At 48.7% G+C, this 15,495-nt stretch overlaps 1 protein-coding gene across 7 annotated transcripts in view; it reads left to right on the top strand.

The window, feature by feature from the left end:
* Positions 1-6,960, top strand: part of CACNB1 (calcium voltage-gated channel auxiliary subunit beta 1) — a 45,895-nt gene extending 38,935 nt beyond the window's left edge. For 6 of the 7 annotated variants that reach the window (XM_081886266.1, XM_081886263.1, XM_081886262.1 and 3 more), the window contains 2 exons: positions 100-285; positions 3,044-6,960. In XM_081886266.1, coding sequence (XP_081742392.1) covers positions 100-285; positions 3,044-3,562 — 705 coding nt within the window. In that variant the 3' untranslated portion in view covers positions 3,563-6,960. Of the gene's footprint in view, positions 1-99; positions 2,413-3,043 lie in introns of those variants that run through there. The other variant, XM_081886267.1, reaches the window with a different exon arrangement.
* Positions 6,961-15,495: the final 8,535 nt, after the last annotated feature.

Here is a 15,495-nt window from a genome sequence, read left to right as displayed (position 1 = left end):
TCCAACCCATGCCTCCACTCCTGGTCCCCTGCACCTAGCATTCTACACTCGCTCACAGGGCTAATTCCTTCCCATTTCCCATCCTCTCTGTCTCTGCAGGAGATGTTTGACATTATCTTGGATGAGAACCAGTTGGAAGATGCCTGTGAACACCTGTCCGAGTACCTCGAAGCCTATTGGAAGGCCACGCACCCTCCCAGCAGCAACCCGCCCAATCCGCTGCTGACCCGCACCATGGCGACGGCTGCCTTGGCTGCCAGCCCCGCCCCGGTCTCCAACCTTCAGGTACAAGTGCTGACCTCGCTCAAGCGCAACCTGGGGTTCTGGGGAGCGAGGGGCAGCCTGGACCAGGGGCTGAGCGGAGCTGTCCGGGTGGAGGAGCACGAGTTGTAGCTTTCGGGGAAACCCGAGATAGTTGTTCGGAAATGAAGAAACGAGCACAGGGAAGCCTTGCTAATGAGGGCTCCCCTTACCTACAAAGGACTTGTCAGTGCTGCTGTTCAGTCAAGGCGATCTCTCTCTTTCGCCTCCCTGCCCCTTCTCCGAAGCTGTCCTGCTAAAGTACACACACAAACACCCCTTTCCCTCGCAATCTGACTTTGATTAAAGGATGACCTCGGCGAGTCACCAGCACATCTCTCCCGCCCTACACCCCGCCGTCTCTTATCTTTCGAGCAATGCTTCCTGGGGACATCAGAGAAGTGTCTCAGCTAGGAAAAGTGAGTTTGTCGTTTAGGGCAGGTTCTGTGGGCTGCTCTGAACCAGATCTAAAATGGCATCACAAAGGAAGGATTTTCCTCCACCTGCTCATGGGAAAGAAGTCAGTTGGCTTTCCAGTGTGCTGTGTGAATGCAGAGCCTGGTTTTCAGCAGGGGCAGGTCCATTATGCTGCCGAGTTGCCCTCAAAGACCCGTTTTGGCCCTGCAGGTAGTGCCTTCCCCCCACTCCCATCTGCCACACATTCTTTGTTCCGTTCTCTTAACACACAGGGTGAATTTGGGCAACTGCTTCACAATTCACTTTTCTAACAAGCAGTGATTTCCAGTCACCAAGTGGCCAGAACCCACTGGACTAAGGGGGTCTGTAAGGTCACAGGGTTTGTACAGGGCCCCACTTTGGATAATTGGCAACATCTGGCAGGAGCATCAAGTCTATGACCTTATGGATCCCTTCACAATAACCATGGTCTTCTGAGTTTCTGCCACCTAGTGACAGGAAGTCATGTTTCTTGGGGGAGCAGTTGTGGCTGCAGTAGATCGCATTGGTGGTTTATACCTCATCAGGATAACCTTGTCTGCTTGATTCCCATGACCTCAGTGCAAAGCATTTACTGGCAGGAAAAACCATATTGTCAGAATCTCACCACCAGAGGTGGGTGACTTTTTACATTGACAGTGCCCCACATCGTTGCCTAAACCTTGGCCAAGCCAAGGACCGATTGCCAAGCATAGCAAGCTGAACAGAGCTCCATCAAACTCATCTCTCTTGTGAGCTAAAAAGAAGAAGTAGTTTGCATTGAGCAGAAATAGATTTATTACTGCAGAATCCACTTTTTTGCTTGGGTGGCGTGATGCCTGCCCATTGTTCAAATGTGAATTTGGACATGCTTCAAATGCATGTTTGGGTGTATGATGGGAAACCCCATGCTGTTTCTGTTGTGTCACCTTTTTTTTAAAAAAAGGGCAAACTCTGAAGTGGTTAAACAGAATTGACCACCATTCCCCCAAAGGTGTTTAGCTGTCAATAGGTTTACCACCTTCACATCTGGCTCCCAGTGCTGTTTTATTACATGGCATGGTAAGTGACTGCTGTTGCTGCTGCTGCTTTTACATATAAATAACAGCAGGTGGTCCAGCTGATCAGCACAGGTGGTTCTGTATGTGTTCTGTGTGATGCTAACTCTCTATCTTCTTATGTCTTAACTAACTGATGAGTTCTCAAACAGGGTGATGATGAGCCTCTCTCTAACATGGTGCAAAGCAGTTAACCACGGGAAGCCCCAATTTCTCTATAACCTTGGAGGAGGCGAAGGGGTAGCTTGAGATGCAAGTTGCCACCTCTTGAAACCATATTTTGCTGCAGGGATGGGGAACCTGATGTTGTTGGACTCCAAATCCCATCAGCCCCAGCCACCACAGCCAGTGGCCAGGGAGAGCCCCAGGCTCCCCATCCCTGCTCTATTCTATACATTGTGCTCTGCACCACGCATAGAATGCCATGCCCAAAGAGCAATTTCAGACAAATGTGACAGATCACCATTCTGAGGATCTCTGCCTGGAACTGTCCCAAACTCCCCGTCCCCCCCATCTCCCTCTTTTGCAAGTGTTTTTTTGGCTTCTACTAGTAGGGATGGGGAAGACATTCAGTTCAATTCGCATTTGAAGCCAAAACCTTAAGAAATTTGCACTTTCCGAAACAATTGAAGAACCGAAACGCAGCCAGCCTTCAGGATTCACACTTGCAGAAATTTGGCAATGCAGTCCTGCACTTGAACAAAGATTGCAAATATGTGTGCATTAGGGGGACACGTGCACAATATATTAGTGAAAATAACACAGTAAAATGCATTCTGTTAGGAGAAATTGCTTACAACGATGTGTCCGTTAATCTAAACTCAGTACAAAAAAAGGTTTATTAGGAGAAATTTGCACCAACCTGTTGGAGACGTTTTATGAGGATTTAAAAAAACAACAACCTTCAAATGGCTGTAGAAATGTAGAGATCTGAATTTGAGATGGGGGAAAGTGAGGAGCTGAAATCAATGGATCTTTCCATCCCATTTGCGAGGGGGGGGGGTCTAAAATCCATGCTTTTTTGTTCTTGTTTTTGACTTGCTTAACTCCCAGGTCCAGAAAAATCGTCTGTCTTTGCAGGGGAAACTTTCCCTTAGATTTCATGAGGTTTGCCAGGCCGGAGTTTGAGAGCCCCTTGTGCTAACCTGTTTTGGGGTGCTGCAGCTGCTGCTGTGTCGTAGCCGCACTAACTCTTGTCTCCTTTCTCCCTTTCTCATGCATGGTGTGTGGTGAATGCCTCTTTCCACCAGGGACCCTACTTAGTGCATGGGGAGGAGCCGCTCGACCCAGAGCACACCAGCCTGCACGACTATGCGGGGCAGCTGGCTGGGCATGGCCAGATCCGCGCCGCGCCACCTCCTTCCCACTTTGCCGCCCGGGGCCTTTCCCGCCAGGACACCTTTGATTCGGAGACGCAGGGCAGCCGCGACTCTGCGTACACTGACCCAGCAGATTCCTGCATGGACATCGAGACCGACCCCTACGAGGAGCCGGAGCCTCGTCGTGCCCCTTGCCTGGGCCATCGACGCCTCCAGGGGTCCTGGGAACCCGAGGAGCCAGAGCAGCAGCGGGGCCACCTCCGGGGGCACCGCCACCCCCAGCACCAGGGCTCCTGGGAGGCCGAGGAGCCCGACCGGCAAAACCACAACCGGTCTCTCCGTGGGCACGGCAAGGGGCGGGAGCGCTATTGCCAAAGCGAGGAGGAGGAGGGCTTGCGCCGCAACCACAACGATGTAGAGGACTGGGCGCGAGATGCCTATATCCGCTAAGGCCCTGAGGGGCAGGGCTTTTATCCACTGAGGGAGAGGCCTCTTTCAACACAGAGCCTTGGGGACAGGAGCTGTCTTCAGTTGCCTAGCACCCGGGGGCAGGTCCAGCCTCTCCGGAGGATTGTCCTTCACCCACCAAGCGGTTTGTGGGCAGGCATATAGCGTTTGCGCCTCAGAAGTAGCGCAGTCGCTGGCCGGGTCTGTGCGTGAACTCCCTTTCCTCGCCACCCTTTTCTGGGGACACCCCCCACCTGCCCCTCTGCCTTGCCATTTGTGCCAACAACCTCTTGGACCACCCTCGTCCTGCCAGCCAGCCAGCCAGCACTGCCTGGCCTTTTCCCTCAAGGTCACAAATAATCACATATACCTTAAATAACGAAAGCTCCCCTCTCTCCTCAGAGGCCCCCTCATGGACCTGGAGAAGGAGAGGGCCAGTCTCCACTGGTGCCTGGAATCACCCCAACACTTGGGTGGCAGCTGAGGTAGACCAGTTGACCGTGTGCTTGCTGGCTGCCCCTCCTGAGATCCTGCGTGCCTCGCCCCATGCAAGGCCAAACTGCTCCCAAATGAAGAATCCGGCCCTCTCCCCTCTATAGGTTTACACCATCATAGATCTCTTTCTTTGCCTGTCTCGTGGTGCTTTCCTGGCCCAACCGCTGGGGTGCGGGTGGGTGGGATGGAGGAGAGGCAAGGGGAAGAATAAAAACCATCTTCTAGTTTTCTGTCATAGGATCAGCTTCTCTGCCAGATCCTCTCCAGTGCCTACAAAAGAGAAATCCAACCCCGGCCACCTTAAGCTCTCCGGTCCAACCCATCCTCCAGTGCCTCAGCTCACGAGCCTCTTGGATGTATGTTACCTGCTGGGCAGATCCTGGGCATGCAGGGTGTGTGCATGTGTGTGTGTTGTTGTGTGCTGCGCTTGGCAGGGAGAAAGGCTCTGGACTGTCTGTGTTCATAACCAGCTGTGGTTTTGCTCTTAACGCTGAGTTTGGAGACCTCTTTCCAGCACGTGTGATAGTTTGGCCTGGGGTGTTTCGCAGGTGAAAAGTAGAAAGGTATTGCCACCATTCTGAAACCAGAGAGGTGAAGTGATCCTTCCTGACTAAAAATGGCCGCCTGCCTACATTTGCTGAAGGTGTGCTGCCTTCTCTCACAGCAGAAAACTGAATCCATCCCACTGTTGCCTCATCCTTTCGGAGGGTTGTCGTTGGGTTAGAATTTCCCTTTCCATCAAGACTTGGGGAAACCAGCCTGTCTCTGTCTTGCAAAATCAGACTCCTCGGGAGTTTTGCCAGTGTGTGTTGAGGGGAGCCAGTAGCAATTGCTGCTGTGCGTGGTTCTTGTATATCTCCAGTTGAAGCACATGGCTCCCACTGGAAAGAAATGAACGGTGGGATGGATGGAGTGGGCTGCACAGCCGTTAAGTGCAGTCCTTTACCTGACACCACTGACCCCTCCTGTGCCTGCTTTGGAGCTCGGGACCAAGTGGATCTGCGGAGGCTGTAGGTGGCCTTCAGCCTAGAGATTTTGTCCCTCCCTCTATAAACCCCAGAGGGAAAATAATAGCTGTGGCTGCTTCTCCAAATGTCAGCAGTACCCAGTAGGTTCCAGCTTACCCAGACTCAGCTTTTGGGCTCTGCTCTTGTGCCAAAATCTGCCCTTAGGTGCAAAGACCACACTTTTGAAGGCTGATCCTTCACCCTTGCTCAGAATGTAACTGACGCCCTTGACATCTGAATGCAACACACTTCTGGAGTTTGCCTTTTTTCCCAGACATCTGACAACTATGTTCCACCTTCTTTTGAGGCTGCTAAGATAGGGTTTCGGGTAACTGGGGTGCTTTTTGTTTTTGTTTGTTTAGCGATGTACGTTTTATTCGTGGCATAATTCCCACAAGGTTCCCTGACCCAACTGAAGCCCATCCTCTGTTTCCATCATTCCCTTCTTCCCCTGTGTGGTTTGTAGCTGACACACTGGGTGCTCCAGTCTCCATTAAAACAGCACTGCTGACTTTAGCATGAATGTAAAATTATTTGAGGTGAAGAAACTGGAAACTTGATTGTCAGGCAGAAAATAGCATGTGAAACATGGCCTTAGATCAGCCCTTCAGGCCTTACCTGGGCTAAAGCTCTAGAGAGCTTGGCATATTCAGCTAAGCGAGAGAAAAAGACCCTTAATGTGGCCTATGACCTAATCTACAAGTGCACCTGACAGGAACATATGAGCGATGTAAAATTAAAGAAGGCAAGGTACAAGACTAATTGCTAATGAGAAATGCAGGTTGGAAATTGGAAACCTTGCTGGCGTGGGGTGGAGCCTGCCCTTGTTGCCAGGAGGACAGTGGACTTGATATCTTCCTGTTCTTTTTCAGCTACAGTGAATCCATCCTCTTCCCCAAAAAATCTAATTGTAATTCCCACAGACATTGCCAGATACTGTTGGTTCTACTGTTGGGGGTGGGGGCGATATTCTGTTAGGGTTGCTGGTGTTGTTCCCATATTTTAAGCTGCTGTCCCTTATCCCAGAGCCTTGTACATCCACCGCACTTTAATGGACATCCTTTATATCAAACGCCGCAGTTCAAAGCGTTGCTTGTTTTTGAAATATTGACCTGGGAGCCTTGGAAGTCCTTTGCGTGTAAAAGACCTTGGAGACAGGAATAGAACACCTGAGTTCCTTAGGTCCAACTTAGCTTTAGGTTGTTTCGTTTTGTGCCACGACCAGGGGATTTAAAATACAAAAGGAAAAAAGTGGACCTGGTACACCTTCAAGTTTGCTTCTACAGTGGATTTCACATGTCTGTCTCTCTCCCCTACTGTTTTTAAGAGATACAAATTCACAAGGTCAAGTGCTCTCTACACAACGTTCTCCCCCACCCCCCCGAAACTCAGCCTTTCTTGTTAGGCGAGAGTTGTAAAAGACCAGCAAAGAAAAATATAGCAAAGAGGATTTGAACAATGAGAAAAGTGAATTTGTTGCTTAACAAGTTAATTTAAGAGAGTTTATTTTATATTATTTATTCTTAGCATTGTTCCGTGGGGTAGGGATTCCTTGGCCAAACTTGAATTCTTTGTAGTAAATAGCTTCACCAAAAACCCTTATAACTGGAGGTACTGCATAAAGTGGGGAGGCATTTTCAAGAATGTGCTACTGAGTTTTCAGATAATGAAGCATGACCAGTCCCATCCCCTGGCTTATATTTGCATCCCTCTGATTTATTCTCCACTTTGGGTTGTTTTGTTGTTTAATTTGGGGGGTTGGGGGGGGGTAGAGAAGGCTATTGGATATAGAGAATAAATTCTGCCATGTCTCTGCCTCGCCATTATTACAATTGATTTTTCAGTGCTCCAATGACCCAGCCCCATTACCATGGGAATAAAAGTATTTTATAAAATGCACTTTGACATTTTTATTGAGATGTGGAAGAACAAAAAAATGCACGCACACAAACACAGCCCCCAAAGGAGGGAGTGCTGGGGTGTTGTTTCAAATATCCAGACCTTTCCCTGTGTGAAAAAAATACCTCACACAGAAAAGCAACCTATACACCGGTAAACATGTGGAACCAGCAACGTGAGTATTTTAAGGGTACTGATGTGTCCAGAAATCCAAGCTGCTACACAGCAATCCCCCGGAAGGGTGGCTGTTGTAGGGGGTGGCTGTCAGAAAAGCAATGTGAGACTACCTTTAATGACAAGTGCTATTGCAATGTATGACCTTGTGAACATGACCTTGCCTCTGATTCTTATCTAGATGAAATGCCATTCACATTCAGGCTTAGCAAAACTGCAAGGCTTGTGGAAGTGTAAAAAAAAAAAGAGATGTTTTACAGAGAACCCTAAGAACCCTAAGAGAGTCAAAATGCACAATGATGCCTGAGTAGGCGTGCAAAGTACAGTGGTACCTCGGGTTAAGTACTTAATTTGTTCTGGAGGTCCGTTCTTAACCTGAAACTGTTCTTAACCTGAAGCACCACTTTAGCTAATGGGGCCTCCTGCTGCTGCCATGCTGCTGGAGCACGATTTCTGTTCTCATCCTGAAGCAAAGTTCTTAACCCAAGGTACTATTTCTGGGTTAGCAGAGTCTGTAACCTGAAACGTATGTAACCCAAGGTACCACTGTAGATTGATGTGGAGGGGGGACAAGAAGGGAGGGAAAATGGAACACAATATCCCCAAAGAGGTCATTGTTGGCTGCAACCCTAAACAGGATTACTCCATACAGCAACGTTTTACTTACATATGTGTGTACACCACCAGAGCGTTCCAAATTTTTCATGTCGGTGAAACACTTTTTAGACATGCATCATTTCGCTGCACAATAATTCCGTTTTACTAGCAAACCGGAGGTTAAACTAAACCCTTTCGAGCCCCAGGAGGGGCGTGACGCATCTACACACTGTAGCTGACACACTAATGTGTTTGGAAAGCTCTGGTGTAACCCTACTCTGCGCACAGGATTGTTTTGGGTATGGAAGCGAATGTACATAGTTCACAGGTGGAGACACTGCCTTTGTGATGCTTCCACCACAACACCCCTTTCAAACTCAAGCACAGGGCAGAGTGTCTGCGGAGGACGAAGGGAAGCTCTGCAGCTCAGGGGTGGGGCATCTGCCTGGCCTGTCGAAGGTCCCATGTTCAATCCAGGTAGGGCATCTCCATTTTGTCTGCACCCAAGCAGCTCTGGCGTACAGGCTCTCAGTCTGTATACACGCTATATACATCTGAAGCACATTCTTTTCCTCAAAGAATTCTGGTCACTGTAGTTTGATAACGGTTGCTGGGAGCTGTAGCCAAGTGAGGGGTAAACTACAGTGCCCAGAATTCTTTGAGGGAAAGAATGTGGTTTGAAGGCATAGTGTGTAGTACACAGCCTAGTTTCCTCTAGGCCTAGTGTTTCAGTTTTTCCTCACATGTGACCTCACATTTCTCCTTCAGCTTTCCTTCCTCCAAAGCTGTACTGTCTGGTTACCTGCCCCTGCTCCAGTAAGGCCAGTGAGCACAACCTTTGGCCACCACCCATTTTACTCCTTTCCTTCAGCTACCCCAACCTCCTTGGTGCCTGCCTTCCACTCTCAGCTGCCCAGGCCGCAGCCTTCCTACCCAGCACACTTGCCTGGTATCCATATTTCCCCTTGCAGAGCTACAATTTCCAGAGCAGTTTAACAAGTAATCCCTTTCCGTACAGGACTCTTGAGAATTGTAGCTCTGTAAGGGGAATAGGGGTCTTCTAACAATTCTCATTGCCTTTCACGAACTACAGTTCTCAAAATTCTTGGGGGGGTATGTGTCATGAACTAGTATCATAGTGCTTTAAATGTCATGTGGCCTTGGTGGCAGTATGTCTCAGAATACCGTCTGCTGGGGTGCGTGGCCAAACTACATTGCCATCGCTATTGGTTGGTTAGGATGTTCAGCCCAAACCCAGCCCCCACAACACACCCGATTACAGCAAAGGTGGCGCTGGTTAAATAAGACCCCCCTCCCCCAAGTCCAAATCCAGCACCCAGTTGCATACAGAAGTCTTGCGCTCCACAGACCTGGACGGAGCCACATTGGATTTAATGAAAACAGCAAGAATGCCTGAACCTCTGTGCTCGGGACTTCAACTTCCCCTGGTGTTTTCTGGTAAGTACTGCTGCTAAACTATTTTTTGTTTTCACTAGAAGATTTTTCTTGGGTAACAAAAGTACATACAGCATCTCTGTTGTCAATTCATAGTATCAGCTACAATTAAGTGTGAGACCTTATTGTGAGTCAGGCTCTGAGGCGTGGGGATCAGCGGGAGTGGCGCTCTAGGAGGCTGAGGCAGACAAAGGCCCACAGCCCAGCTCCCTAGCTGGCCAGGTGGGGCTCGCTAGCTCTGGAGGAGGGGTGTGATTCCTCAGCTGGAGCAGGCTTAGAACAGGTGAGGGTCACCTGCCTCGTCAAGCCCAGGTGCTGCAATCAGTATGCAAAGTACAAAAGGGAAGCAGAGCTGAGGGGCCGGGTCTGATCAGCTGCCCATGTTGATGGGCAGATTGGATGCTCTAGGGTCTGTGGGACTGTGCTTTAGTTTGGACTTTGGACATGTGGATTGATTCTGGACTGGAGACTTGACAAACTGACTCGCTGCCCAGTAGGCCAGGGCTTCAGAGCTGGATGTAGCTGGGACTGGGACACACCAAGCGAAGCCGGGGATCAGGAAGGAAGTACTCACAAGGTGATGGAGGATGGTGAAGGGAAGGAGATCAATGCACCGGAACCAGAACAGCAAGACCCGTCACCAGAACCAGAGGGGGCCCTGTCCCCATGAACATGCGCTGTGAGGTGTAGGAGCTGCAGGAGTGGCCTTCTAGAAGGCTGGGGCAAACAAAGGGCCACAGCCCAGCTCCCTAGCTGGCCACCTGGGGCTTGCTAGCTCTGGGAGGAGAGGTGTGACTCCTCAGCTGAAGTAGGCTTGGAGCAGGTGAGGGTCACCTGCTTCTTCAAGCCCAGATGCTGCAATCAGCATGCAAAGTACACAAGGGAAGCAGAGCTGAGGGGCTGTGCCTGCTCAGCTGCCCATGTTGAGGGACCTCAGCATGGATGCTCCTGGGCTTCTATGGGACTGTGCTTTGGGTTTGATTATGGACTGTATCTTGACTGCTGGACTTCAGACTTGGCTACTTGGATTGACCTTGGACTGTGTTTCCTGACCTCTGGACTTTGCTTGTGTGAATTGACCTCTGGACTTGGCATACTGACTTGCTGCCAGGTAGGCCAGGGGTTGAGGACATGTTTCTTTCAACAGCATGAATGACAGGTGGGGTGGCGGGGGGGGGGGGGGCAACAGTCCCTAGATGGTAACACAAAGAAGCAGGAAAGTTTCCTCCCAGTGGCGGAGGAAGGGGAGTGCAGATCATTGAGGGAAGGGTGACAAAATGACAAAAACGTGAGTTTTAAAAAATAAAAATTGGGCTCACAAAACTTTTTAGTTCTGTCAACAAACGTAGCTAAACACGACTGGCACTGGGCGCCACATCACGGGGGCCAGCAATTACCACCGGGCCTGCAGCGTGCCCAAGCCACACGTGTCTCCTGGGAGTGACGTGGTGGCTTGGGCGCCTGCAGGCTGTGCTCTGCCTGAAACTGGATTAGGCCACCACAACTGCTGTTTGCTATAGAAAAGCCATTCACACAATTCCTGTATGAGTGTTGTCTCTAGCTCAGACCCCCGAAAGACATACCCTCCCACATTTCTTTGATGAAAATAGGGATGTCTTATTCCATAATAATAAGAATTTTATTCCTTATACCCTGCCCATCTGACTGGGTTGCCCCAGCCACTCTGGGCAGCTTCCAACATATACTGTGTATATACATAATAAAACATTAAACATTTAAAAAAAAAATACTTCCCAACACAGGGTTGCCTTCCAATGTCTTCTAATCTCCTTGGCTTGGGAGTCACATAACTCTGTACCCTCCAACATTTATCTGATGAAAATAGGGACGTTATTGGGAACAGTGGGACATTCTGGAACCAAACCAGAAGCCAGGGTGGCTTCTGTAAATCAGGACTGTCCCTGGAAAATAGGGACACTTGGAGAGTCTGCCAGAAGAGAAACTCTCATATATACCCCACTCTAGCTATGCACTGGGGACTCTTCCCCCCTGTGCTGTCCCCAAGAATTGTTGTAACTGCTAAGGCACAAGGTCAAACGATGTTATAAAAACATTAATGTACTGATTCAGCTCTGTGGTTTTTAAAAAAAAAATTTAGCAAGGTGTACCTTGCCTCCACAATTGTCCTTGTATTAGCTCTCCTTTCAGCTGCCTTATTAACAAGCTACGTTTGTCCTGCATATCCTGAAGTGGAAAGAGTCTAGCTTCAGCCCAAGAGGTATTTCTGACTCTGGCACCTCTCAAGAGAATCGTCAAGTTTCTCAAGCAGTTGCTGAGCTGAACTGCCCAAGCACAGGCTTCAAAACAGAAGCAGATACTGACAGTTGGAACTGCTGGGTTCATGCAAATTCTCAAAGCCTTCTCTGTGGCTTCACTGCTTTCCTTTCAACTGGGAATGGGGGGGGGGATATTTGGTCCTGTTTGTATTTACAGCTGAATTGATCAAATCCACACTTTACAACACAACATGGCAACAGAAACACGGGCAGTCCTTCAAGTTCACACTCCTCTTAGTCTTGCGATGCACTTTTCCAACCATTGTTTACAAAAATGCATGTATTAGGGGGTGAAGGAAAACGTTTGGAGGGGAAAAGAACGTACAAAATTGAATTGTATTGGGAAACACTGTTTGGGTGGGGGAAGTGTGCACTGGTCAGAGCTACAAAGGTATGTTTATAAGGAGAAATTTGAGCTGAAATACTGAATAATTCTCATGAGGATTTTAAAAAATAAATAGCAAATTGCTGCAGGAACATGGAGAACTGAATTTAAGATGGGAAAAATGAGAACTCAGGAGAACCAGAACAGACAGGTCTTTCCATCCTTGCCCCACGGTCACCTCTGTTGATCCAAGTACTGTATTTGGATCTAGGCAAGGGTGGAATCGCATTTAATGCCTGCAAACTAAGGATTAGAAGTCTGTGGCCCTCCAGTTATTGCTGGTGTCCAGCACCCATCAGCCGCAGCCGTCATGGTCAATGGGCATGTAACCCAACAAAATCTGGAGGGCCGCAGGTTCCTCCTCACTTCTGCAAATGTCTCTCATCTCTTTGGTTAGGTACAATTGTGACTTCATGCTAATCACACATACAAAGAGGGAGGACCAAGAGGTTTGGTAAAGCATTGGGCACTCCCTGCGTCCAGTGTCGTACGTATTGCCCCCAACAGCACCTGGGCCCATGGAGGTGCATGCCATTTCTAGTAAACCCCATTCGCTTCGCAGAGCTACAATTCCCAGAGTTCACCTGGGAAGAGGTATGGATTGTTCAACCACTCTGAGGACAGTAGCTTTGTGAGGGGGATAGGGGACTCCTAACAACTCCTAGCACCCTTCACAAACTACAGCTCCCAGAATTATTTGAGGGGGAAGCCATGAAGTGGCATCACAGCGCTTTAAACATATGGTGTGAATGTGTCCTTAATTACACACACACACACACACACACACACAAAACCACTGCTTTTTTCTAAAAAGAATGTTGGGGTACTCTCATTTTGACTCAAGAAAATCACCATTTATAGTTCAAATTGGGGGAAATAAATACAGCAAATGGTCAAAAATACAAAGATTCACAAAATGTTTAGGAGTATGTGTACCCCTGCGTCCCCCCCAGAAAAAGCACTCTGTTTGTGTATACACACATACTGCTTTTCCCCCTATAAAAATAAGTGCTGGTACTCACCATGAAGTTGTTACATTAAGTGCTGCACTTTTTAACAACAAAAAGAGGTCCCAGTACTGCATATCCTTGAGTACCCCCTTTAAGAAAGCACTTTTAAATTATCGGTAGCACTTTCTTCTTTACCTAATAGTTAATATGTCCCTTCTGGGAAAGCCAGGCAGATGTACTCTGCTCCTGACTTCTCTCCAACCTACACAAGCGAGTAGTGTTTGTTGGCACAGGAAATTATATGCTCAACTTCTGCTCTCTCAGCCCATGCTTTTGCTACAGACAATGGAGAGAAAACTGTGAAGCTAAGCCAAACCTCATCTGGTGCTGGACACAGCTGACGGATGGCCAGCCAGCCAAGAGCCACTCAAAGAAGTTATCCAGCTGTCGTCTAGCAGTTTCACTGGGGATTATTATTGTGGGATGGGGGTGTAAAAGAATGCATAGGGGCATGGTTTATTGGCTGAAATCCAGGCGTTGATCCCATCCTATTCCTCAGGGCTGTGGACATTTAATTATGAATAAAATTAAGGCCCCTGTTTAATCCCAGCCCAATGTGGTGCCCAGACACAGCTTCTGAAACAGGAAGACAGGCTCAGGAAGAGAGGTGCTCCATACGGAGAGCTTATCTCCACCCCACCTTGTCGTGGCTTGAAATGAACACACACAGGTGAATTTCCCCAACACCAGTCACAGGGGTGGACAGAAGGTAGATGATGATCCATGAACTGATCACCAGCCCAATTTCTGGGGGTGGGGAGGAAGAAGCTCTACAGCAGGCACCCCCAAACTTGGCCCTCCAGCTGTTTTGGGACTACAACTCCCATCATCCCTAGCTAACAGGACCAGTGGTCTGGGATGATGGGAATTGTACAGGGTAGTCCCAAAACAGCTGGAGGGCCAAGTTTGGGGGTGCCTGCTCTACAGAATTTCCATGGGGGAAGGGCAGAGCTCCAGTGATTTGCAGACTGCTTTATCGCCATTCCCCGTGCCATAATCAAATTTAGCAAAAGAACAAATCTTTGCCACTTGAAGTTACCACAGAGCATCTCCTAAGTATCACGGGTTAGGTAGAAAATAAACATGATGCTAACTAGTCAATAGAAATGTATAGAAGTCTGCGCATACAAAGGACAACATAATTTAATTCAGAAATTACAACTGGGAGCTTGCAAAAAATAAGTAAATTGTAGTCTGGAGTGCTCTTGTGCAGGATACTCCATTTCATTCCAATCCTAAGCCGACCAGCATTTAGAATACTCCATTCTGCCAACAGTTGTTCAGCATTTTGTAGTCACTGAGCGTGCCCACCACCCAGTCTTCACTCTGGTACCTCCCACTGATGTGTGTGAGTTGTGCCATTTTGTGTACATACAGACCGGAGAGCTGAGATCACTACAAGTACATATGCCTCATATATGTGCTCCATTACAGTAGGATAGGTTGCTGGTCCATTGCACGTTTGTGCATATTCCCATCTGGCTTGTGGATTGTGCAGTGGTGGAGGAGGCTCAGAAAAAACAGCACATGTGAAAACTGGGGAGGGAGAAAGAGAGACATGAAGGCGAAGCTGAAAGCCACGGTGTGACATAGACACACACACACATACAATGCACAGAATCTGGACTGGGGTTGAAATTTTCGCTCAGCCCTGAAGCACGCAAGCTGCTTTTCAGCAAACCACAGGTTCTCAGCTTATCCTGCTCGATAGCGTTGTTCTGAGGATAAAACAAGATTATTTCAGTGCATGCCATCCCGGGCTCTTTGACGACAATGCCACCAGGGCATGCCTTCGTGGGTCGAAATCCAGGGCTGCACTCAACAGAAGAACCGGTAGCCTCCCTCCAACTGGGGGAGAAACAACCCCATAGCAGTGCTGGCTTACTGAATCTTGAAGTGGAATCATAACATTGGAAGAAACCTCCAAGATAATCTAGTGGTCCACCCCCTGCTAGTGCAGGCAAAGCACATTGCCATTTGAAGTGTGTAAGTAACGCCATTACAACGTCTAAAATTGCCTAGATGCGCCACTGCTCCTTGGAGGAAAGATAAGACGCAAAAAAAAAAAGAAGTGCCAATGATGATAAAAGGCAGGGGAGGGGGGAGAGAACCAAGTAAGGCTATGCAGCTGGATCAGCCAGTCAGTTTAGAAACGTATCTGCAGGTCTGAAGCCTATTCCTCTGGGAAAGTGTCGGGAAGTAAATGCAGCACTTAAAAGGAATCTATGGCATTTGCACTCGTCGGCTTGCCTATAAAAAGGCACACTTTGTCCCCCCTTGAGTATTGGGGCAGTTTGATCAGCAAAGCTGCTGCTTTTTTCCCCCTATAGAGAGCCTCCAGGGCAACCCTTTATTATCTTAAAATAACTGCAGGCGTTCTGAACCCTTCCCAGCCCAGGTGCACAAAAGCCGCCTTGTGAGGCTGGAGGACCTTGGTGCTGGTGACTCCAGGTCTTTGCACTATGTGCTGATGACAAAGGACAATTGTCGAGTGGGGAGGGTGGGGGCTGCTTTTTTGGGAGCACCTTCCTTTTATAGTAAACAGCAGTTGCCCTTGCAGCTCTGCCCACCCCTCTGGTACGAGACCCGCCAGCTCAGTATATAAGGAGTGGGAGCC

This window comes from Podarcis melisellensis (genome assembly GCF_964234715.1).
Source record: "Podarcis melisellensis genome assembly, chromosome: 13".
NCBI classification, from domain to species: Eukaryota; Metazoa; Chordata; class Lepidosauria; order Squamata; family Lacertidae; genus Podarcis; species Podarcis melisellensis.
The sequence above is the reverse complement of the archived record's forward strand: the minus strand, read 5'-3'. Positions and strand labels throughout refer to the sequence as shown.